This window comes from Nipponia nippon, unplaced genomic scaffold, assembly GCF_047370975.1.
Source record: "Nipponia nippon isolate SJK-2023a ecotype South Korea unplaced genomic scaffold, ASM4737097v1 scaffold_7, whole genome shotgun sequence".
NCBI classification, from domain to species: Eukaryota; Metazoa; Chordata; class Aves; order Pelecaniformes; family Threskiornithidae; genus Nipponia; species Nipponia nippon.
In genome coordinates, this window is record NW_028262391.1 from 1,191,693 (window position 1) to 1,217,346 (window position 25,654).

Below are 25,654 nucleotides of genomic sequence, written 5' to 3' on the forward strand. Positions count from 1 at the left end.
CGGACGGCCGCCGCCTGCCCCCCCCCCCCCCCCGCCGCTCGCGGGAGTGGGAGCGGCCGGGGGAGGGGGCGCTTCCCGCCGCGGGGCGCAGGGGGCCGCGGGCCTCGGCCCGGCCCCGCGGGAGCGGCCGCTCGGGGCGGCGGAGGCGGCGGCGCGGCGGGCCGCGGCCAGCGCTGCAGGGAAAATGCGGTGGTTTGCTCGGTTTGTTTAAATGAGCAACGATTCAAAAGGCCGGGCCCTAGGGGACACCTTCCGTTCCCGGGGCTGGCTCGCCGCCCCGTCCAGCCAAGATGGTGCCCGCCCCCCGGCGCGCAGCCCGCCCCCACGGCCGCTGCCTTTGTCCCCCGCGGCGCTCCGCTCCGCTCCGGCCCGGCCCCGGGCGGGGAGCACACCCGCCTGCCGCACTCGGTCCCGCACGGAGCGGCCCGGCCCGCCGACAGCCGGGAGCGCCCGTGCAGGCCGCGCCTGCCCTTCCTCCGTGTGCTGCTGCAGGGAAAACAAACGTGAAATGACTGCGCTGTTGGTGACCCTCGCAAGGCAATCAGGCCCGAGCTTTGCTGTGAGCTCAGTGCTCGCATAAGCTTAGTCATGCAGAGCTCGATGCAGGGCCTGTATCTTTGCCAAATGCATATATTTTTTGCAATAGCTTTAAATATCAATACCAGTGCTTTCAAACGTCCTTTCTGCTGATCTTTCCTGTTCGATGTCAGCCCCAAATGAACAGAGGTACCTGATGGTCTTCTACCCATCAAATGTTTCCATTTTTAGTTTCTCCATGCTAACCTCCCACTGTTTTTGCCAGTTTTAACTATGTCTGTCGGAGGGGCGAGGATTTCAGATAATGCAGGCCTAGGAGTTCTGAGGAGGCTGGCTGCTGGGTAAGGAGCCTCGAATGTGCCGCGACCGACAGAAAGCTGCGGGTTCAACGCCATCGGCCTAGCTTGCGGGCTGCCGGCCGAGCCCCGCGCGTGCCAGCTGGTCAGCGGGGTACTCTCACCATTTGTACTCCGTGCTTGTGGTGTCCAGTGCGTAATCTGAGGGTACGGAGATGAGCCGGGAGGGCTCTGTCGGGGAAGAGCTGAAGATCATAGGCAGAGCCAAAGTTACAGGCTCCGTGGACAGTAGAGCCTTGAGTCACTGTGGTGAAGCACGGAGGGAGATGAGACACAAATTAGTTGGAAAAAAACCCCCAATAGGCTCTGCTCGTTCCAGAGGACACCATGTTTTTTCCACTCAATAACTCATATCTTTCTTTGGCTATGAGGTGGTGTTCAGAAAAAAAGCAGTTATGTGATCTACTCTTTTCCCATGCTGTGTGCATGAATATTCTCATTCTTGCATAATATTTATTCCACAGGAATGTTGGAGGGTACCTTTTATCATAAATATTGTTTAAATCTTCAGAAATGACCCACAATTTGTTCTCTCGATGGTGCCTAGGCCACGCATAGGTAAGAGCGCCCTTCATGCAAAGTGGTAGGTGCCCCCTTTCCTATTGGCAGAGGGCACTCAGGATTTCCAGGACAAAGTATGAAACCTGACAATGTGAAGCAAACAGTTGTGCTACAAAAAGTCTATGCCAAAAATTTTCATCGCCCCAAGACTGAATAGCCTGAGGTTCATTTATTCAGCTTCCAAGACATGGACTCTCAATGCCAACTGCTAAACAAAGGTCTTTGGGGTTTTTTTTAAAAAAAGGCAAACCCAAACTACGCATGAGCTGCTGTCCTCAGGAGTAAAAACAGGACACAGGTAAAAAAAAATACTTCAGAATTGCGTGAGGTGCCCGGGTGTCCACATTTGCAAAATGGGGGACAGTTCTGGCCAATAATGATAACGAGAACTGGCTTGAGCCAATGCAATCTGCATCTGCGTTTCCCTGATAAAATTTGTTTTTCTGGAAGTGTGCACGATGGTAGTTAAAGTGACAGGGTTGTTTACAGATTAATACTGAGGCAGATGGCTATACCTAGGTGAAAATGGGGGTAGAAGAGGGTTATTATTAGGTTGTGGGCCATAGTTTGGAGTACATCAGCCAGACTGGCGAGGATGAATCTGTTCTAAATTCAGTTTTCACTTAACGTAACTTAGAAGTAACTACTAAATTAAATTACTTCAACTATTTGCTAAAATAAGAACAGGGAGGATCTTTACTCAGCTTCGGGAACTCAAGAGTCTTCCTCTGATGCTAGCTACTTAGAACTTTTTTCACAAGACTACGTAAAGTGATTAGTTTTCATTTTGCAACACCCACAGTGAAACTGCCACCTACGTTTCATAGAGCAGTTCTGGTCAGGGAGATGCTGTGAGTAAGTCTCGTTGAGCCACTCTCTGTCCTCTGTTGAAACTGTTCGGCAGCGCAGGAAGGAGAGCAAGCTTCATCATGCCGAAAGGACAGTAAGGAAGAAAGAGCAGGATTCTGTATCCTTGGGACCCTGGGTGGGAAAGAGCAGAAGAAGGGTTTGCTTATTTAAGTGAGCAAAATAACGGGCAAAGGATTAAACACTGAAGGATTAGGATTGTTGTCTTCCAGTACATCAAGGCACACAGAGGGGATAACGATCGATGAGAGACTAAGGCTATAAAAGACAGAAAAGAAGACTAGCAAAAAGACTTCCAAATAGGTATAGGCTGGCCATTAATAAATTTAGTCTGGAAATTAGGGTTTAAAATGGGAGGTTGAGGAAGCTTCTGGAACAAAATGCCTTTCAAAATGAAATAATGGAAGTTAAGGCCTGGCTACTTTTAGGATGGAAAAAGCATTTATGATGGTGATATGTCATGAGCAATATAAACCATATTTGCAAGATAGGAGACTTTGCAAGTATTGATTCCAACAAATAAACAACCACCCCCCACCCCCATCCTTCCAAATGCCGTTGTCTAAAATTCGGGAAGTATGTGGACAAACTGGAGAGGGTTCAGGGAAATGCCACAAAAACAAGGATTGAAAATGTAACTCTCAGTGAAACAATATGATAGCAGAGTTCTAATATTTTGAAATAATGATTTTTGGCCACAATCTGCAAGTACCCAGGGTAGGAGAAAAAATTATAAAAGCCTCTTTAGATTCCTATCACTAGCAATTTTTAAAATCAAGATTGGATATGCTCTGGTTCATACAAAAATGAATTCATGGCAATCTTATCATCTGCGTACCTGAAGGTCAGAATGGAATTGTCATTCTGTGACCTTCTGACAGACTCTGTTAAATGTTCATCTTACCCAAAAGCAGACAAATTTTAGCCATTGTCAGGGACTTGGGCAAGAGTGAGACAACTATGAAATCAACAACGTCACTCCTCAGAATAGCGATCTTTTTAACTAAGATTATATTTAGTTATGAAAAGATGCACAAATTGATAGCCCTCTTAAACTACTAGTAGGCTGAAAACTACGAGTAGTTTATTTTTGAAAAATTTTCGTAGTTTTCACTAATCAGTTACTTCTGTGCCAATTAACTTTAGTATCTTTGCTGATACCAAAACACAGGGTATTGCTGTGTTTTACTGAACATATTCCCTACTCTTCAGGAAAATAAAACCCCAGAAGCATACTTTCTTAGCACATTTTGTAAAAAATAATTAGGCAAAACCCAAGGTCAACTAAATTCAGACTTGCGCCTTTACTTAAAAATGTAGAGTGTAATAACTGGGCCTTACATTCCATTCAGTGAAGGGAAATGCTGACGCTTAGCAACTTGTGCCATAAAAAAATAAAATAATGATAAAATATTAATCTAGCTTTGCCTTTAAGTGGGTAAAAGCCTCTTTGGTTCAGTTGCTCATTCTGAAATTTTGGCAGAAGGCTGATACCTACGAGAGATGCCCATCCAGAGACTTCCAGCCTTAGCAGAAGCTTAGGCAACTGGCAGCACTTAGCCCCTCTGGAAATTACTGTGCATCCCTAGTCCTCAGTGGAGACGAGCAACACAGATTTTTGAAGATCATATTGGCCCCATGTCTTACCAAGTGACAAAACTACCTCACAACTCAGAGAAGTTCTTTTGAAAAATGACATGCTTCCAAGTGGGGGGGCTTTACTCACTTATGTGTATGTTTTCTTGATTCCACATATTGTACTTGAGTAGCAGAAAGAAGTTTGTGAGACATGTAAGATCAGCTCCGATAGACTTGTGCAAGCAGAGTGGGGGATCGAATATTCTCTGGCCCGAAACTGGTATTAAGGTCTCGATACAGGTCGCCCTGCTGGGCTGCCACTGTATAAAGGGCCAGTGGTTTGTTGTAAAAGTGGAAAGAAAACTCCTAAAGAAAATCTTGTGTTTTGTTTTATTTTTTCCTTCACTGTGATTTTTGCACTATTTGAATATTGAGCTGAAGAAGAATCCCTACCGATTTTCAGCAGCCTTTTACAAATGCATTCCTGACCTTTACAAATGAATGAATATTTGTCTGGAGGTTAGCTGAACTGAGCGTGCCATACCCAGATACATCTGCAAGTACTGTAAGCAGACACCGCTTCTGAAAATAGGATCCACAAAAGGTGTTGCTAAGTGAGTGTGTGTAAAAACATTTTTGTGCAATGCGGTTTAAAACCCTCTGTCTGGTGTGGAAATCAGAGAAAGAAGAAATCCCAAGTGTTCCTATAATTGCAAATAAACATCCGTAGTTACTTACACCTATCTTGAAAGGGAAAAATCTTTAGAGCTAGGTGTTTTTGTGTGTATTACAGCTGATAGCACTCACTTTTATCTGTCTTTGTCTAGACACAATGAACTTAAAGCATTTCACAGTTATAGGGTTAACCCGCCCTATGTTTAGCAGGATAAAAACTGTTAATAATCCACAGAATGCAGTAGGTGTTTACTATTCTGTTCTACTTCCTGCAGTCTAAAAAAGCAAAAGTCACTGAGCTAATTACATTATATAAGGAAGACCTCAGGAACCAATATTAAAAGAAAATTGGTTTTTACTACGGTCTGTATTTATGCTGAAGTAATGATGACTAATATGATTCAGGTTTCATTTGTTCAAAGTCCACAAGATAGGTGCATGCTCAGCAAAAGAAAAATATACATCCAGGCAACAGACGACTACGTGAAAGTAATTTCACACTGAATGACAACATACGAAGCTTGTTTTTTCACACTGGATGAACTTCTGGCTTACTGTTGCTTGGCTGGGCTTCCTATTTTTGTCAGTAGCAGCACAGGACAGTAAGCAAAGTAAGACTAGAAGTTTGATGTCATTCTAAAAGCACAGAGAAGCACTAGGCAATGCCTGCTGTAAGTGCAATGGTAATTCTGGCACAATGCAAAGAAACTGCAAAATCCCTTCACTGAAATTTTAATGAACTTAAATGAGAACACTGCTGATGAATGGACTTTATGCAATGGTCTGAGCTCATCCATTCGCAGTACAACTTTTCACAGGGTTGGCTTGGTTTGGTAGTCTTCATTATCACTTTACATCTGCCTCTCTTGAATGCTCGTGTGGATGCAGCTGATCAAAAATAACCTGGCTGGTGCTCGACTTTGTTCCAAGCCAGAACGTGAAATGCACTGAGCACCCGAGAGGGACCTCTGTGGTAGCGTGAAGTCATGGTGTGGAAAGGCCTGTCATAGTATTAGCTGTGGACATCCAAGCCTAGAAGTTCTATCTCCAGGTGTTAGGAGTTACATCCTTCCTATCACTGTTCGTACCCACGCAAACCGAAATGAATAATTTCTGTCTGCTGAACACTTTCAATGGAAAGCAGGAAAGGATGGTATTATTTTTTCTCTATTGCTGATCCAGCTTTGGTCCTTGTTGGATCCTCAGACAAGTCTAGACTACCTTTGTTTTGACTTGACACCTGGAGCCAACTTTCGGCGTCAGTGTCGTGTAAAGAGGTATCTGCATTTCTAGGGTTGGACTGGACCAGAGCAGGGTTTCAGGTAATGGAGGTTTATGTGATATGAATTACTAGCTACTTCTTGCAAACATCAAATTGTGCATGTTGAATCCCTGGTTCGGAGTATTGGTATTTAATTTCTTAAAGTCAGGGCCTACTCTAAAAAAAAGGCAATGAAGTCCTGAGCAAGATTTGCAAGAGACAGTGGACAGTGGGCATGTTGCTCTCATAAACACATGATCTGAGGTACAGGAATTTAGTGCCACAGGACATCAAAACCCAAAACAGTAGCACTTAACCAAAGGTGCATCTGGAGTAGCAGAGGGATGCGCGTCAATCCAAATGAAGAAATGCAGTATGGAAGAGCGAGGAGGAAACTCACAGGAAGAAGTTAGCAATGCATCTGTGTGAAACTGTAAGCAAACAAACCGAAAAGCTTATTTCTGTTCCCGTAGGATTACCTGATGTAATCTAAAGCACAAAGTAGTCCATTTCAAGAAGAGATTGGTTGTCAGCTCAAGGTACTCTGCTCTCAAGGGTTCCAAAAGCAGCTTTCTGTCTTGCTATGCTTTACTTTTTGAAGGCCCCAATACAGCAAAGTACTTAGGTGCTTTATTTAGTATCTGAAAGGAAGGGATACAAGAACGACTTCAAATAGTTGGCTTAATCTGTGCTCTTCCAGAAAAGAAAAAGAGGTGAGAAGAAAGTTTTATGTTAATTTCTTGGCAGAACAATACTGTAAAACATTCTGCATATAGATGTTTTCAGATTCCTCTGCAAATTCCCACCTGTAGAACAACAGATACATTATATATATACACAAATACCTATATATATATTTGTTGTATGTATTGTTATTTTATATATATGCGTGTAGATATATAAACAGCAGATAAATACTGAGTCTCAGTGCCCTAGGAGCAAAGATAACACAGGCGAAGTACTAAGAATGTTGATGTGTCAATGTCAGGATCTCAGCATCAATTGTTCTCCCCAAATGGATTGCATTCAACTCCCTCAAAAAATCAGGGGAACCTTTTCTATTACTTTAGTCAAAGGCACAGACTTTAAGAACTTAAATACTAATACTCAGAATAAGGGACTAAACCTGCACATTTTGATGTTTGCAAGACCTAGCTAGTAATTGATACCACATAAATATACACTATCTGAAACCCTGCTCTACTGTTAGATACAATGAGGCAGTATGGTACAGCTGGTTTTTCAGTGAAATGAGTTATCGAGAAGTTAAAATATGTTTTCTGTGGCTTTTGTGATGGCTCTCTTAACTGAGATGACCTTCCTCTGGTACGTGTGTTCCAGTTGTATCACAAATGCCACTGAGGAGGGTGGGATAAAATCTGGACTCTTGCCTTTTCCTTTTTTCCATCTTTCTAAAAACGCCGTTCCATTAATAGCATAGTGTTTTCCCATACTGCCTATCTGTTGAGATGAAGAAGGGAGCTCAGGAAGCTACTTTGGTGATAAAGTAGACAGTTCTGATAAATACAACAAAACTGACCATCCTTTTGATCTAATCAATAACACTATCGCAGGACTGCTCAGGACGTCACGTCTTTGGCATACTTCCTTTTCTTCAGTTGTTGGATACCATGGTACCAAATGCTCTGGACTGCCTGGCATATCAGACACTGCCGTTCCTGATTTCACCAGTGGTTTGTTGCCACAAGACTCGTCATCTGAGCCCTAAAACCAGGGTGCTTTAACCTGCTCTTCCCACGACGGTACCGGCCCCCTTGTTCTGGCCTGTCTGGGTGGAGTCACACCTCCTGCTGGGCTGAACTGGTGCCCCAGAGAGGAAAAATGCTGCTTTAGACAGTGGGGAAGAAGGGGTGATTGTCAGAAACCAAGTACATTAAAGAGCCATCAAGAGGAGGGGCTGAGGAGGACTAATGCAAACAGATGAAATATGCAAGAAGAGAAATAGGAGCAAGGAGGAGACAAATGATAAAAAGAGAGAAGTCAAGAACGGCAAGAAAAGAACAGCAGAAGAAAGAGAGGTTCAAGCATCAGAGAAAGAAAGGTTCAAAATCTAGGCTTTGATGAAGAAAGAAAGGTTTGATGAATGAAAAAGATGAGGTAGGAGAGGAGGATAGGTAAAATGGGTGATAAATGAGGAAAGGCAAGAGAGAAAGAACAGTCCTAGGGAAAATACATGATTGTCACCTCTGACATTCACATGCTTTTTCTCACCAAAAAAAAGGGAAGAAGAGATGGTAGAAGACGTCACCAAGGTAAACCCACGAGACTAAGTCGTATCTAACATAATGTTTACTGGTATTTGGGAAACCCAAGTTCAAATCTGTTTCTTGCCCCCTTGGAGCAGGACTTTGATTGCCGTTCGTTTACTGCCTGCGCTGCGCGCGCATGCCTGTACCACGCCGTCAGTGTTGCACCCCGGCAAGATACTGGACGAAGCCCTGAACGACGCCGTGCTTGCCTGGGAAGCAGCACAGCCAGGTAACATAGCGTTGCACCCAGGCTAAGGTACCCTGCCTTTCCGTGGGGGTACGTCGCCTCTGTGGAACGTCAGACAAGCGGGGGCAAAGTGTTTCCAGTGCCCAGGGCAGCTTGGTCCGACACCCGCGTACGCTAGCACGTTGTGGAGCATAGAGGTAATGCCAGCTTTTTCTGTTGAAGCTGTTTCACTTCCCAGAAATGCTTTAGTGCTCACAGGTACGGACCGTGTGAGAACGACAGTTTAGATTTTGAGCCAGTGAATCCTTGCATACCGGTAACAATCACAAATACAAGGGCTTCTTCTGTATAAAATAAAAGTGTGCTTATCCAAATCAGTTTGCAGGACTGGAAACTGAAAAAATTCACAAGTTCCACCTTATGGAACCATTTTGAACAACTTCTAATTCCCATGAGAAATGTTTTAAGAATTGAACGTTTTCCTCATTAAATGACATTTTATTTTACATTAAAGTAAAGCATGTTTTCTAAATGCGTGACAATAAAGCCTGATGCCTTAGCTACCCATACTTGTTCCTCTGAGAAAATAAAGTCTCAAATACCCTAAATTCCACACTCTGGAGCAATTTAGGTCTCCTTAGAGATCACAGTTTGAACTACAAATGCAATAAGGGCTGCATCCTGCTGTAACTGAAATCCTTCCTCAGTCTACTTCTGCTTTTCAATCTCTCTAATTTTTCATTAGATCAAGAGTCACACATTTTTGTTGGCAGTAAAGCAATTCCAATTTGAACTGCCTTCTGTCTTCAATAGGAATTTTCCCAAAGTACAGAAATAAAAATGTAAAACTTTGCTGTGTTTCATTACTTTCATTCTTTTGAACATTGCTTCTCTGAAAGCTCTGTGTGAAATTATTAGAAGACAGGTTTTGAAATGCTTGTGAAAGTAGATGCATATATGGGACTCAAAGGGCCTTATTTAAAAAAGAAATTTGCCATTTACCCAGATCTCTGGTTGGTTATGCCCATTCAAGGATACAGAATCCATCATTCGTATGATTATTTTTACATCTGAACTTTTTTTTATACTAGATAGACTTGAAACTTTCAGGGTCATTTGCCCAGCATGTAGTTGAATGTCCTGTGCTATAGATTCCAATTAGCAAGACCATGTTCAATGGTCCTGCACCACCAATGCTGTCTAACTGCTTTCCACTTGGCTTTATATGTTTCTTCTTTGTTGCAGCTGCAACCAGGTCTATCTGCCCTTTGATAGAAAAATTTCAATTACCCCAGGGAGAAGCTTTTAGCTTTATTAAGCATTGAAGTCTACACATTTGTTCTTCTGTTGAAGAGCAGTTCAAAAGGAGAGTTTCTGAGGAAGTAATCTGATAAATTAGGATAAATCTTGTGGACTTTCACTGCTAATGTTTTTCCTGTAACCTGAGCCTAAGAATCTGCCAACTCAATGCGCGGTTAAGCATTTCTTTAACACTTTTAGCCCCTGACAGATGTTTCTTATACTTTACAAGTAAATGGCTCTTCAGTGTTTTTTGAGACTGCTGTGCTCTCAGCATAAAATTGCTGTCACAGAAGGCTGGATAGCTGTGCTCTAGCCTTGATAGATAGTGACAGAAAACCGTTCCCATCTGGTAGCTTTGTATTGGCCCCCGAGTAAACTAATGGTTTCCTTTCTTGGATGATGGGCGTCAACCCATCACCTCCTTGTTGCCAAGAGTAACCTTAGTTATCTAAGCAGAAGCAAGGACTGCGCACACCAGATCTCTAACCTGCCCTTCCTCTGTTGTGACTGGCCTCTTAGGGCAGCGGGGTGGCCGAGTGACGTGGAAGGAGGCCAGCAATAACGCTGCTGTAAGTCACATCTCTTTGTAGGTTAAAAAAAGGAGCTTCTTTTCCTAATGCTGTCGATCTTGTATTTTACTTCGTTGGTGGGTTCATTTACGCAAGTAAATAAGGCTGTCATTTATGCTTCTTAATGTGTGAAAATTCCACAAAAGTTTCACGTCAGTGGTTTGAAATAAAATCTTTCATTATTGTCTCTATCTTGCAAATTAATTTATTACTGTATTTGAAGTCCTAAATGCTTCTTGAGAGCGCTGAACATACAGTCTAACAAGCTACCCATAAAGAGCAAACATGAGTTACACATTTAAAGACGATAATCTTCCAGCTGTGTGGAAATCCTGCCACTCTTGCTTTTCTGTTTAAGCTCCATATAATAAAGCATTCTTTCTGTTTTCAGAAAAGTTTTGGTTCTTCCTCACTCATCCCTGTTCTGCGTGACAGAGGAAAATGGCACATTAAATTCAGCCTGTGAAAAGGGTACGGAACTAAATGAAATTAATACCACCGAATTAGAAGAACACTGGAGTTCTTGGATGGAATATATTTTTCTAGGAATCCTCAATAAAGAGTGAGGAGGAAACAAATAACCGTGGATAGAGCCGCCCAAACCCACAATCCCACCTCAGTCTGAAGCTATGGCATGCCTTTCCTGAGCACTATTAAGTAACAGCCACTATCAGCTTCCAACACAGGTAGCAGAATTTACATAAGCAAATCTCATCTGGCTAAATACTGCCCTATAAATATACATATTATAATCTGTTACTAACACACAAGATTATCTTGTCATAATACATCAAAATATTACAACCAGGGATTTTGAATGAATTATCTCTGTTCATTCCTGTGCATCCATCATAAGGCCAATATGCCACCTACATCTCTCTTACAAGACAGGTACGTCCTCTACTGTCCCTCCGGGCAGAGGCAGTTCACTTTTTCCTCAGCAACTCAACTAACAACAAATACGCCCACTAAAGCCAAAACAAAATTGAAAAAAAAATAAAAATCCCCAAACTGTTTGCTCTCTCTTAGCAAAACACTATTTCATGGTGCAATAAAAATATTAAGACAGAGGAAAAATAATTAAGATTACAGAAATTAATTCTATATCAAAGTCCGCAGAAGGACTCCTGTTGACATCAAAGCTTTGGCTTCCCTTTGATAATGAGATTACACATCATACTTGATTTTCTACGTATTCTTCTCTGCGGAGTAGATGTATTACCACTGTCTGTCAATGATTCTGCACAAAATTCAGTCAGTTTAAAAGCAAAGGCTATGGTTTTTGTACCACTGGCTTTGGAAAACCTGCAACCCAAGGCCTGACACCCTAACCCTGGCGTTGAAACTGTAGTTAGAGCTTGTGCTTCCAGTGTTTCATCAAAATAGATAACATTTTAGGCTTTCGCTTCCAGTCAGTCGAGACCTCTGCCTTCCAAATTTCAACTTATATCATCTATCCAGCTTCATTCAATGCATTTGTACACACATAATTACACAAAACTCAGTAAACAATTCTGTTAACAGGACAAAAAAGTAGAAAAATTGCTGTCTCTCTCTCACCTGCTTGGGTCTGGAAAAATTAGCTGGACTCAAATGCAGTTACAAGGCAGTAGATAGGACTGAACATAAAGAAAGGGTTAACTTGTTTATGAGAAAAAGTCTCTCTGCCTATTCCCTTATCAGAATAGAAACAGTATCATAAAACAAATACCAGGTCTTACTTTGCTACTCTCCATTTTCTGAATAGTGTGGCAATACAGTCTGGTGGCATTTTTAAGAGAAGACTTGGGAAGCTGTGAGGGAGCATTGGGCTCAGGTGCCAAGTCCCTGTTCCAGAGGTCAAGGTATGTGTTGCTGAATCAGTCATTGCTAATACTGATGTTTACAGCATTAAGAGAGAGAAAGTACTGGAGGAAAGTCTTGCAGGTGCCAGACAGAGAGACGTCTATATTAAGACTTAAGCTGAATTGTTAATTTTTATCAGCAAAACCAAACTAAGAATCTGCGTGCTCAGCTGAGAACGTTATTGGTGCAGCTTGTTCATGCCTCAAAGATAACAGTTGCTGTCAGTATGAAATGCTGACATTTTTTTCTCCTAGTTTTGAGCTCTTCAGTTCAAAACATACTGCTCAAACTTGGTTACTAAACAAGCAATGAAATTTTTGATGTTTACATCAGTGTAAATGAATTTTACTGAATTTTCTGGGATTTGGAGTGACTCAGTGCTGTCTGTGTGCATTGAGGGGAGAGTGTTTTTTTTTTAAAAAAGAATTTAAAATCCACTAAGTGGAAACCAGAATGTTCATTAATGCTGAACCCAAGCCGTGAAGCTCAGCAGAACATGGGCTGAAGAAGATCATCATCTCAGTCAGGGTACATCTGACCCATAGCTGGAGAAGGCCAACTTCATTCTTAATATGTGCAAGCACTACAGTCCGTTGTGGTTAGCAGGCAGCTCTTGTGCTGGAATTGGCCCAGAAGGTATTTCCATCCTAGCTCCAGCCTTTCCTCTTCCCTGCCCAGACCTTTTGCCTTCTTCTTCCTCCTCTCTTCTGCAGCAGCCTTCTACAGATACAGAAAATGAGGTCTAGCAGCAGGGACTTCCACGGGAAATGAAAGCTGACCGATTGGTGAAGAGAAGAGTATCGCTGCTGGCGCAGCAGAGGCGACGGTAAACTGTAGAGGAGATGAGCAAGGTGCTGCTGTCTGTGCCAATGTGTAGAGGCTGAAGCCTGCTTGGGCAGGCTAGAGAGGGCAGGGGAGCTGCTGCCTGATGGGGCAGGGAAGGTGGCTTTGCTGCATGAAAGAGGATGACAGAGGGCTGTCAGGCCCTGGCCCAGGCTGCCCGGGGCAGGGGCTGAGTCCCCGTCCCTGGGGGGATTTAAAAGCCGTATGGATGTGGTGCTTAGGGACATGGGTCAGTGGTGGCCTTGGCAGCGCTGGGTTAACGGTTGGGCTGGATGATCTAAAAGGGCTTTTCCAACCTAAACAATTCCTGATTCTATGATTCTATGACAGCTGCTTGTTGGGAGCGGGGACACAGACTGCAGCTGTGGACGGGAGGAGGGGGTACAGGTTACAGGGCTTTGTAAAGCAGAGATCCAACTCACAGCTACCGAGGCTGCACATCTCTGCTTTGCATTATCACACAACAGCAAAAAGCAGGTGAAGGAGACGTCAAATGAGCAGAATGGCTCTATCAGAAACTTTATGCTGATCAATACGACAGATTATTTGTTTCAGCACAGTGCTTTCACCCAAATGGTACTTTCTCTTCCTGATACAGTGATTTATAATTTTATTTGAGTAACTTTCATTTCATGGCCTTCTAATGAAAGTCATAATCATCTATACCAGGGAACAGTTTAGATTACCTGCACAAAAGTCCTCCCCACTACATAACCTTCACATGCTATTAAGCAAACATCTCTTTATGAATCAAATATTAGTTGGAGAATTTCCCTGCTCTTAGGGATATTTCCAAGGAACTAACATTAGAGAATATCCACCAAGGGCAGATCGAGGTGCTGGTGAATCACTTTCTTTAGGATTTATGATTACACAGTGTGAGACTGTGAGTGGGGGTGCCTGTGTGTTAGAAATCACAGGAATGATCTACAAAGCATAAGAAAAAAAAATTAAAAAGTGCCAGAGAACACTTCAAAGAAGCCAGGTTCTGCCGCAAGGATTCTGTGACAATCTCAGCCGGCGCTTTTCAGCACCTTCAGTCATTGTCTCATTTCAGTAAATTAAGACACCTCTATGCTTGATCATTATAGTAGTTCACAAAGCAAGGAGTGATTTCTGTCTCTCTGGCTAACGATGGTACCTCAGAGGCTGAGAGGACCACTTCAATGAAGTGGCATTGTATCGGTGAGACGGGCAGTCATCATGCACATGCAGAAAATGTTTGCGTCTTCATGCATTTTTTCCTCTCCAAAAAACCCATACATTCTATAGCCTTCCTCTGTCTATAGCCTTCCTCTATCATTCCTCTTCCTGCATTACTCCACGATATTCTTTCTAGAACATGTCTTCAGTCCTTTCTCCATACAACTGAGCAGTAGGTCAGACAGTAGGCAAGTCTATTATAGTCTCAGGCACAGGAACTCCCCTCTAAAGAAATATTCAGTCATTGCAATAAAGAGGAAATAAACAAAACGATGAACCTGCTGATTAGTCTTTAGCAGTATATAGTTGCTATTCAGCTGACAACTTAAATGGCAGGCAGAAAATAACACTACTACTATTACTATATATATTAATACTACTATGGAGAAGGCGGCAGCAGTCCTTGCCCTCATCCCATCAGCAACATTAGCTGGCACCAGCTAATGGGATCTCTACTATCAAGAGTTGTCCAAACCTTAAAAGAATCTATTCAAAGCAGAGAAGGAACAGAGAGATGTTACCCAGGTGAAGGATACAACGCCCTTACTTTCACTGTGCTTTTTCATCCCACCGGTAAAGCAGCTTTGTCTGTGAATCTGGCTATGGCATGGAGGGAGTAAAAGAGAGAATGCGCACATACACATCTTGCAAAATTAATGCCACAGTGTTAAGTTCAATAGGAATCTCATTTTAACAGGAAAAAATACTATTTCCATGGAATCACTGTCTCCCTGGAACAACCCCCCCAGCAGGTGCTTGAACCGACAGGACAAGTGGCTAAGCTATGTCTAATGCGCAGAAAACTCTGATCTCATACACATCACTGGCTTGCAACCATGAAGTTACATAGGACTACCAAAGACAAAGCTTGTAGCGTGCCTCACCGTCCAAGTGGCACCCGGTATTCACCAGAAAACAGAAACCTCAGCCCATCTAATTGCAGAGCTTCAGAGCAGCCTGTGCGGCGCAGTGCGTGGGCTTCCCTCTGGGTGGTGAAGAAGGGCTGTAGGGAGCAGCACAGTACCAGCACCACCGCTGGGTGCCGATTACCTCCCCTCTTCTTCCAAGAGACTGTAAGAACAGAGAACAGAAGAGCTGCAGGATTTTTGCAGTCATCTTCAATATTTGCTCTTTCCTCTATCAACTTTAATCCTCGCTTTTCCTTGGTGAGAGACATCCAAAATATTTTTAATTTAATTTTAGGATTTGAAAATGCAGCTAGGCCAGTTCACCATAAGCAACTGTAGTTTATCTGGGAAAAGTGCCAGAGAACTCTATAATAGTTTTATGTAGTCTGAAACAATAGTTGGATAAGTGTACTTTTGAGAAAAGGAAGGTACGAGCCACCATAGAGGAACTGAAATGAAAGGACGCCTTCATATCTTTGTCAGAAAGTTTTGTTCAGGTGCTAAAGAGGTTTTTTTTCATTTCCCTATCAAAATATTAACCACTTCTGAGTTACAGATTCAGCAGATGAAATTGTTTAGGGTGTATAATCAAAAAGCTCGTAATGAATTATTTACAGTTTACAGTCAGTCTGCGGAATTGATGATCTGATTTAATTAATTTCATGATTTAATTCCAATCCGATATATCAACAGTTAACAAACATCTATTTATATAACAAAATACATCCATTAGTATTCACTTAGTAAGTGAACTGCCTTAACTTTCACTTTAGCTTAATACTGGTGATATCAGCTCAATTTTAGTTTCCTATTTTATTTTTTTTTTTCTCTGGAGAGATTTAATAATTTTTAAAACAAAATAATAATTTAATTAAAAATCTATTTTTTTTCAACAAGCAGCACAGGCCAAGAACCTTTCCACATTGAGTGAATATCAAGTGGTCAAGGAAAAACCTGATGGGACCCAATTAGTGTCTGGGTCTCTCGCGTAGTCCTACTAACAGATCCCAGTCAGTCATCTCTCTCAGCATACAGATTTGTACCTTTGAACAAGGCACACTCCCAAAATACGTCAAAGGAGTCACCTCCATAGTGTGACCCTGCCATCGCACTGGGCAATAATCTGTGTCTGACAAAACGTGCTCCTAACACGATCAAAAGTGGACCAGGCGAAAAAACTGGACCACCCTTCTTAACCCTCAAGAAGCCTCCGAGACTGAGGATAACACACCAGCCAGCTGGAGAAAGGGAGTGCCCCATTTTCCTTAAGTCCATCCTCTTTGTCAGCAGTAAACTCAATTCTTTTTTCTCCCCATACTGAAGAGAATGTCTTCGTACACTGGATTTCTCTTAATACTCCGTGTTTACACTTGGCGATGTGTTACACTGCCTAGCACGCGGTCTCTGGTGGATACTTGCTTCTTTGGCCATAACAGCAGTAAAATTACACAGGGTAGACACCCGCGACGATCTGAACAATAAACTTGCTATACTTAAATAATTCTCTGTAGAATCTTATGTAACCTCACCCGGCAGGTAATGATTTGAATATGAAGGTATTCCTGGACTGCTTGAGCTTTTCATCCAGTTGGGACCTTGTCTCCATCAGGAGAGGAAAAAGCAGGGGAGCAAGGGAGGTTATGTGGTTCCACCTCCAGTCCCTCCTACTTCTACCTCCAGATCAGCCTTCTGCCGAGCTGGCACCGATGATGCTTTCTATTCAAGCAATATTCAAAATGGGTTTTACCAAAACTTTGTATGATCTAAAGCAAATGCCTTCTTTTCACCTCCAAGTCCTTTGACCAGACTTACGCGTACGAGGTCCTTCCGAACTGATATATGCAAAAACTTACCATTTAAAGACTGAATACATGATATGGTTACTGTTATTGCTTTCTCTTGCAAAAGCTGTAACTCTCCTAACACACAAAAGCAAGATCCATGACAGGTATGTACCGGCACAGATTTTTAAGGATCAATATACGACACCCAGCTGGAGAGGAGCTGTCATTTACATTTTCTGCACATCAGTTCTCCATTAATAAAACCCAGAATGTTCTGAGGCTGGTAAAACGTAGCCTTACTTCAGCAGTGATTTACCTCTAATTGTACATGATATTTAACAATCATTGTTAGGTTTTTCTCTTCTTTTGTGGTGGGAAAGCGCCTAAAGGAAACTGCATTTCGACCTCTCCGACTTTAACCTCCAAAAACTTGAAGGTGCCGCATATTTGGACACAGCATGAATACAATGAACCTTATTTTCCTGTCTTTTGTGATGCTGCTGCCATCTAGAGTATAAAAGTAATATTGTGTCAAGAAACACCATCAGCAGTATTTAATTAATGGATTTTGTATTAACAGTGAGCAAGTATAATCATAATCCTGCATTTTTCTCTGTTTTGTTCCACTGCTGCCACCTAGAGTTATAAAACAAGTATCTGATTTTTCTAACGATAGCTATTTAATTAGTGGCTATTTATATTCGTGGGTGATAGCTTACTTTTCCACAATTTTCTCATTGATTTGGCTTGTTTCTTTGTCCTGAATGTCAGTATAACCCAAGTGTTGCATCTAATGTTCTCTTTTAAACAAATTAACAAAGTGGTTAAGCCAAATAATTAATCTATTGTGATTTTTGTTTTTTAAAGGTAATTGTTAAATAAGATTACATATAGAGAAAATATCTGAGGTCAAACTGACATTTTTTCCCTGGTTGCAGGACAGCAGTCATCATAAAAATTAGACTTAATATTCATATGAGACCCTCTAATGAGAATTAATAGGGGAAAAAATGGGCTGCCATTGTCATTAACAACGACAGACAGCTGCTGTTACTCCTGTAAAAAACCCCAAGATTTTATAGAACCTTTTTTTTGTGTGTCACAGAAAGCAACACACATGCCTTGGGGACTGTAAAACAATCAATAAAAGAAAATAATGAATAATAGGTTACCAAATCTGCAGTCACTAGTGCATGTGACCTCCTTGTATATTTGAAGGTTCAAAAGAAGTCTCCTTTGATGCCTAGTAGGTAACTACAGAAATTCCTGGAAGAAATCCTAGGCATTCTTGTTCTTTTAGCCTATTTAATTTTTAGACAGCTTTGGATGACTGCACTGGAGGTAACAGCAACCCTCCAAGATCAAACATCCACCAACTCTTTACCTGGATTGTTCCTTCCTCTTTGCTGATGTAATCACTTTCATTATCCCTCTTCAGGTGGCCTCGACAGCTTACTTTGTTGGGAATCCTTCGCTTGTCATGTCTAGTGGAAACAGTACCACTTTCTATATCTTTGTTTGACAGCTCTATTACAGTGCCTCAAAACTCGGGAATTTAATACATAGGCCTCCTCAATATCTCTAATGGCAAATTTCATGAAAAAAAACCCTTTCCTTGGACTTTGATCACAGAACTTTCTCTAGCTGGCTGTTCTTGGTTCCTAGTTCCTCTCGCTGTGCCCCTTGCCTTCTTTCACCTACCTATGAAGTAAAGCCGATGTCCTGGTTTTGTCTTTTCAAACTATCTTTATGAAAACTAGTCACAGCTCTTGTCACAATGGCTTCACCTTAATAGCAACATGAAAGTCACACATGCTTCTGTATATCCTCCAAATAGCTCACCCCAGGAAAGCTGCTGCAGATAACACAGGTAGCCAAATGAAGCAAGGTTTTATTCTCAGGTTGGTGTCGTTTGTCTTTTTGGTTGTAACATGGAAACTTTTGAATAATACATCCAATCAGTTCCACAGTTTCTCAACGAACGTCCTAGGCATAAATGCGTAGGTATTTACAGATTTAAGCAGAGTCAAATGAGAAAGAAAGCTAAACAGGGACTATACGAAGCTCAGATATAGAGCTGGCAGAACCAGAACCTTCCATATGATCCGTAATTGTCTACAGATCAAAGCTGTTAACAGCATGCAGTATAACAACAAAACATCCCATCTCTGCTTCTCTCCTCACTGTAGGAGTACGAGAATTAATAATGGTGTGAAAGATAGGTCTGGAGGAAAGGGCCACAAGAGTCCGATAAAGGCTGAAGAGCGAACGGCAAGGGGATGGAAAGAGCCCCTGCGAGGCTGGAAGGAAGGACCCTCGCCTGGGGACGTCCGGGCGCTGGGGGGCACCCATAGTGCCGACAGAGCGAAGGAGCGGGGCGCCTCAGGGCGTTCCTGGGAATTTCACAGAGCGGGAAGTGGTGGATGGGACCTTTGCAAGCTAGAGAGACAAATATAAAAATTGCTTAGCGCAAGGGAAGGCCTAAAAAGCAGTTTCCTGAAGTATTCATCACCCTGAATAGTGATTACTGTATGAGATTACATAAAAAAAATAATCCCATGCAAGCTTAGAAATAGCCTTTGTGTAAAAGGTGTAACAAAAGCATTGGCAATAGGCTGTTGTTATCTCCTAACCTCAGCTATATCTGAATAACGATAAAAAAAAAAGATGTGTAAACTACATAATCTCTACTTCCAGTAGCTATTATAGCCTCTCGCTCATACTGTCTATATCCTCATAGACCATCCTGGGTTTTGTCGAAGGAGCTTTGATTCTTCCTGTAAAATTGACCCAGGGGTGAATGATAATACATGACTTCTATGAGAACGGACTATCTGTTATCTTCCTGGGTCAGCAACCACTGTCTGAAATTTATCTTTTTTTTCAGTTTGAAATAGGGGTCATTTGTTACCATGTTTCTTTTGGTCTGCGGTGACAATCATTTTGGGACCTCTTGTTTTTGTTAGGTGTTGGCAACATTTTTCTTTTCCTTTGGCCTCTAAGTCTCAGATCTGGTAATTCTAAAAAGTGATACTCTCGGTTTAAGAAAAAGTATTATGTTGTTGATTCTTTGTTTTTTTAAAAAATCAATTTCTCTAGTATTTCTGCTGATTTTTCTTCTAGTACTTGTGACCATAAAAGCCAGGGTGTATTATACTTCCACCGATATAACACAGAATAACAAAAATGAGGCCGTTGTAAACCATTATCTATGAACTTGCATGGAATCCCATCTTGGCCAAATTACGATAAGCCTTTGTTACTCAGCATATTCTATCATAACTCAATATTTAAAATGAGAATTGATCAGAAGATTGCACCACTGGGTGATCATCTAGCAGAAAGGTTCATCCCATATAAGCTTTTTGAGGGGTTTTTGTGCTTTGCTAGACTGAAAAAATAATCAATAATCTGTTTCTGTAGCTTCCATAAGGTTGTGTCCTGTGCCAGTCCTCCCTGCAGCATCCCAGCCACACCGTGCTCGAGCTCCGGCCTGAGTGGAACACGCAGCCGGTCGCTGCCCGGTGCCTCAGCGTGTCGTGGTCCTTCTCGCAGGCTCACCCTGCGGTGCGCAACTGTCCCTTCCTTTTGGTGCTCTGATGGATTTGCCAGTGAATACGACTTCTGTGTAGTTAGGATAGTTAATCCTTTTCTGACACCTAGTCCCTGTTACACGTAGTACAGTCTGTCTCTGAAAGTATGGGACTAGTTTTACTTCAGATAAGCAGTCCAGAGTTAATTACTTGTTCTTCTTCTAGAACCCTAAAGATTCAAATCATGGCATTTGGGTGGCTTTTAATTGCTGGGCTGGGTTAAGGCTAAAGAGAAAATTTGGAAAGAGGTATCTACTAAGAACGGACTTAACATTTCTGAACCTCCTTTACTAAGCTGGTTCTACTCAAACTAATGGCTTTATTTTTTTATTAAAATAACAATACTTCTGCATTTCAAAATGCACTCATGGTATCTGCGACGATCTTTGGATCCTCATCTTGTTTTTTCAACAGCGAGCTTATTATTACTTAGTAGATGTCTGAATTTATTCAGTCAGTAACTATTATTTTAACCACTTAGCTTTCTTTTGGTGTTAACAGTTCACCACAATGGAATTTATATCAATGTGTTACCTTTTGCTAAAAGCACACAAAGAACTTAACAAAGTGCTTAAGAGATTTAAGAAAAGCATTTGAATCCTGATCAGCGGACAAGGTCTACCCAATACACACAGCTGATAGTTTGATTCTGCAGCTTGCTCTTCAATCCAAATTCACATGGGATCCCTGCTGCATTGTTTCAAGTGCTATTTTCATCTCCTTGTAACGTGATTCAAAACAGTTCAGACAGAAGAGTTCCCATTCTGTTTACATTATTAAACAAGCATAGTTTTTGCTTTTGACAGTAAGTGGTCAGGCTTATAATGCCTCTAGTAATTATCTGTCACTGAATACCAATATTTGTTTTGAAATTTACATCCAGGAACTAATCAGGTACAAAATCCCGCTTTGAAAATGTATTTAGAGCCTCAGAGAGAACTGCTCCCACGTGATCACAGCTTTGTGCTCAAGCTGTTTGTTCATATATGCGTGTTTGCTCTTAGACCGTAACGATTTTCCCGGAGTGGTGCATGTTTGCATTATATAAGCAAGTCATACGAAGCGCAGAAAGGTAGTACAATTTATTAGACCAAATGCTATAAACGGGAAAAAGACAAGCCTTTCAGTGCCTATCCCTGTCTTTGGGTTTGAAATAGACACAGCAAAATTGAAGCTGAGGTTTAATACAGTTACGCCAGCTTAGCTAGACACACTATTGCATCCCTGTTCATGGAGCAGTTTTGAAATATTTCACACTTGTCCTACATTTATGAAAACCAATTTGTCCTTCTTTTTAACCTTTTGCTAACTCTGTTTCCTGTAGTTGCGCCAAGGTATATATTTCTAAGGAATGCAGTTCAAGACTCTAACTGTTTGCTAACACTATCATGTGGAAAGAAGACTTTTTCAGCAGCTCTCAAAATATTCAGTCAATTTACTGCAATAATTGCTTTGGCCTCCTTATTCTTTCTACCATAAACATTTGGTCTGATCAACCTCACATCACACAGATTCATTAGCTAGGCCAGAACTGTAATGATCAATGATCTTATCCAACAGTTTGTTGTAAAGAAAAAGTATTTTTGCCAAGTAATGTTGTTGATCAAAGGAGTCTTGAAATACATTCCCTTTAAAAACCACCATATGGCAAGTAAAAAATGTTCCGACTCCCATCTCTGGGATTACTTCAGTCCTTCCTCCCATGACTGACTGTTGAAAAAGACATTGTTGGCTGCAACAGGTTGGAATGTAACCACTGAACCAAAGAATCACAGTCATCCGTCCTTTCTCTGGCTCCCTAAATGCCTACACTGCAACAGCCTCCAGAGAAGGAACCAGCCCGTGTGCTCCACCGGTCTTACCTGTGAGGCAGCATCATGCAGAGCTGACCTTCAGGCGGAACTGTAGGCATCTGGAGAACTTTAAAGCCTGTACAGCTATGGGATACACACATCTCCAACATGGAGCATCTGAGGAGATCCGAGGAAATTTTGGTAATTAAGTCCCACTTCAAAAACAAAGCCCTCTGTAGATCTAATTCTACAATAAATAGATTATAAATTCCACCTAAGAGTTTTCATCAAAGTAACTGGTCACAGCTTGTCCCCCAGATTTTATCAGAATTGCATATCTTTGCTTCTTAACTGTTGGGGTTGTCTCACAGAAAAGACCAAAGTTTAACAGCAGGCAGTATGGGGCAGGGGGATTCAGTATCCACATTAGCTTCCAAAAAACTGCCGGTCTCCAAGAGGAGGCCTTTCCTGGTTTACCGCAGTATTCAAAACTTTGCTTTTGAACTAAATGTCTCAATTTTACTATACAGGGTCTTAGTGTGTGTCTACGTTTGTCCACTTTATTAGTGGCTATTCTGTGAACTCCGTCTACGGTTACCTACAGCTGTGGGGGACTGGACTCGGTAAACTAGGGGACACCCTCCAATTCTATGTTCCAGCTATCTTGAGGTTTAAAAAAGAAGTAAAAAAAAAAAATTAGGGTCAAAAAAGCCTAGAGTTCCAGTAGTTTATCAAAATTATTTCAAAGGCAGGACTATAAGGCTTGCAGAATTTAGTTTTGTCTCTCCAGCAAAAAATAATCAGTCAACTCCACCTCCAGGCAAAGGTAAACTCTTTGATTTAAACACAAGTCCAGTCTAAAACATTAGGTGCAGGACTATCATCATGTTGGGTTCCCTAAATGGTTCTGCCAAGATGAAAACAGAATTTTGTACAACACTGCCAGCAAGCCCATAATTTACCCCCATATTTCAGAACTGAACTACGGAGACCATGAAATGCATATATTTATCAAATAGCATCAACACTAATTTTTATTGGTTGGCAACTGCATTACTTCTAAAGCAGGCCACGAACAGAAGCATGCTTTTCCAAGCAGTGCTATGTATTCCAGGTACAGCCAGGAATTCAAAGTAACAGTCTGGAAAGCCAACTGGCATCTAAAAAAACAATGATTGGTAGATGTAGTGCAATCCTCAGATTTCTTCCTCTATTAAATTAAATAAAGAAAAAAAAAATGCTTGACACACTTACTTCAAAAGTCCAGATGCTGAAGTTTTGTCTAAACAGAGGAACTACTAGATACCTATCATTTAGGTATTCCAATGTATTTTCTGTTGTAGGGAATTTTATCCTAAAATAATAATTTTATTTCAGAAAAATTGTTATCCAAACCAGAGAAGTTATTTCATAATAAAGTCACTTGTAATTGGAAAGAAACTGCCTATATGGGGGAATTACTCCAGAATAACCAAAGTGAAATAATTCTTCTGGGGTGGTTATACAAGCCAGTTTCAAAATGCAGCCAAAGCGCGAATCAACAGACTATGCCCCAAATGCAGGCTCTTACGTGCTTGAGGTGGTAGATAAATTACAGCAGTGAAAATGCAGAACATTCATTGAAGTCCTGTGTTTGGATGGCTATTTCCCATGCTATTAGCTATGTTTACAATATCATTATCATAATTTTATCATTATTTAGTTGTACTATAAGTCCAGAGACTTGAATCAGGCCCCTCTGCTAGGCAGTGTTCAAGGAAACGTGATGTGGCCATGCCTTCCCAAAGCATCCAGGGAGGCCAGGTAAGGAACAGCAGAAAAGTGGTAACTTCAAAAGGTGCTTGTATGGGGAGTTCTCTCACTGAAGTCAGAGGGTTTAGGCCTGAGTTTAGAATGAAATTGCTTTTGTCCTTAAAAAACGGCTTTTTCCCTATTGCCCATTTCTTTTTTTTTTCTGTCTGATTTTATCGCGAAGACACAAAGTTGAATTTGCAAAATCACAGCCATTTCCATGGCAACAGATTGCGATGTTATGATGTCCACTGCTGGAGCAAACAAAACAAGCGGCCAAGCTGTTGGAATAAGGAGGGAGTAGGAGCACTTTATCACCTTAAAGATGCATTTCTAAAGTCATTGCTGGTTGACATCGTATCCGTTTCATAGACATCCACTACCACGTCCCCCCCAGGCCATGATGCTTTGCAGAAGTTAAGACGGTGAGGTAAAGGGCTGATCTAACAGGCAGTCAAGTCAATGGGAAGGCTGCCGCCGTGGTTTTGGGGACTGGATTGGACAAGGGAGCCTGCCACGATGAACGTGATGTAGGTAAGTAGTATTATTCTTGTTTAAAGGGGATATAAAATAACTTGATGCCATGTGATTTATCCAGCATCATGTACTAGATCTCTGAAAGATCTATCGTGGGACTGACAAATCAGAGAATTCTTGTCCTATTTTTTAATAAATTACAATTTAGCTTTAACATTCCACTGACTCTTCAGGTTTGCATCTGCCCGGCAGGATGAATTCTACTCAGAAGCAGTGAGTTTCTATTTTCTTTAGGAGGGATGATTTTCAGTATTATGGGGTTAAATTTAAAATTTCATTTAAAGTTCAAGGTTAAACCCACATTGAAGTTCCAAAAAATCAGGATAGTGAAAAAAAAAAAAAAGAAGGAAAAATTAATTCTAATTCCACATATTAGCAACTTACTTGAATATAACATTATTTGTAGAAATATAAATGTTATCTTTAAAACTATGGAATTCAGTTCTGCTACCATTGAAGCCAATGGAGATTTTGTTTCAATCATCCCCACTGTCGGGTTTATATTTTAAAAAACATTTTATTATAAAGAGATATATTTTAAAAGTGCCCCTTTGACAAATGGCAGCAGCAGAATGGAATCTTTGAATAAGCTCTTTGAAGCCTGCAGTTTTATGAGCTCAGTGCCTTCAGAAGCTTCTAAAGTAGTTATAGACAAATGGAGACAGCTAAGGCTTTGCACACTTACTTCAAACATAAGTGAGTGACTAACATAAAATTGTAGTGGCCATTAAAACTTCAAAGGAGAAGTGTGACCTGAATATTACTTGTCATAGAACAGAATTTGTTACTGGAAGATCTGATCAACTTTTAAAATTATAGTATCTCCACCAAATGCCAAGATCATGGCTTAGATAAAGTATTCTGTCTCAAATAAAATTTTATTCCTGAGATTTCACTTATGATACCAGTGAAAGCAAGCAATAGCTGGTTAGTCATATGATGCTGGCTCCCCCTCCTTGCTTCCTGCTATGTCTCGACTCTATCTTGCTAAAGCTGCTGTCCTCATAACCTGTTCTACCGTCTTCCTACCTCTCATGGTATCTGTGCCCAGAAAGCCTTTCCTGCTGCTGCAGGCCGTAAAACTGCCCTCTTTTCTTACAAATATCTCTTCACAACTCACTTTTCCCCCAGTATTTCTCAAGCTATGACCACACTTTCTAGCCATCCTACGGACACAATCATACAAATACTTAG

At 41.4% G+C, this 25,654-nt stretch overlaps 1 protein-coding gene and 1 long non-coding RNA gene across 4 annotated transcripts; one reads left to right on the forward strand and one right to left on the reverse strand.

Moving 5' to 3' along the window:
- Window positions 1–601: 601 nt before the first annotated feature.
- On the forward strand, window positions 602–22,397 carry LOC148050745 (uncharacterized). Of its 3 annotated transcripts, XM_087739253.1 has the most exons (8): window positions 659–726; window positions 1,699–1,752; window positions 8,078–8,108; window positions 8,198–8,334; window positions 10,555–10,634; window positions 11,911–12,007; window positions 20,170–20,313; window positions 22,081–22,397. In XM_087739253.1, the coding sequence occupies exons 1-8, from the start codon at window positions 704–706 to the stop codon at window positions 22,097–22,099; spliced, it is 585 nt and encodes a 194-aa protein (XP_087595379.1). In that variant the 5' UTR covers window positions 659–703; the 3' UTR covers window positions 22,100–22,397. The 3 variants fall into 3 exon arrangements, 2 of the variants coding, with proteins under 2 accessions (XP_087595378.1, XP_087595379.1); XM_087739252.1 differs by lacking the exons at window positions 1,699–1,752; window positions 22,081–22,397 and having other exon boundaries at window positions 602–726; window positions 8,201–8,334; window positions 20,170–20,539; XR_015700441.1 differs by lacking the exons at window positions 659–726; window positions 1,699–1,752; window positions 11,911–12,007; window positions 20,170–20,313; window positions 22,081–22,397 and having other exon boundaries at window positions 6,494–10,163; window positions 10,555–10,819.
- Window positions 726–15,463, reverse strand: LOC148050746 (uncharacterized). Its single transcript, XR_015700444.1, has 4 exons — window positions 14,939–15,463; window positions 6,315–6,476; window positions 2,273–2,435; window positions 726–1,137 (listed from the first exon to the last, which is right to left on the reverse strand). It is a non-coding gene; the product is annotated as an uncharacterized LOC148050746 (long non-coding RNA).
- Window positions 22,398–25,654: the final 3,257 nt, after the last annotated feature.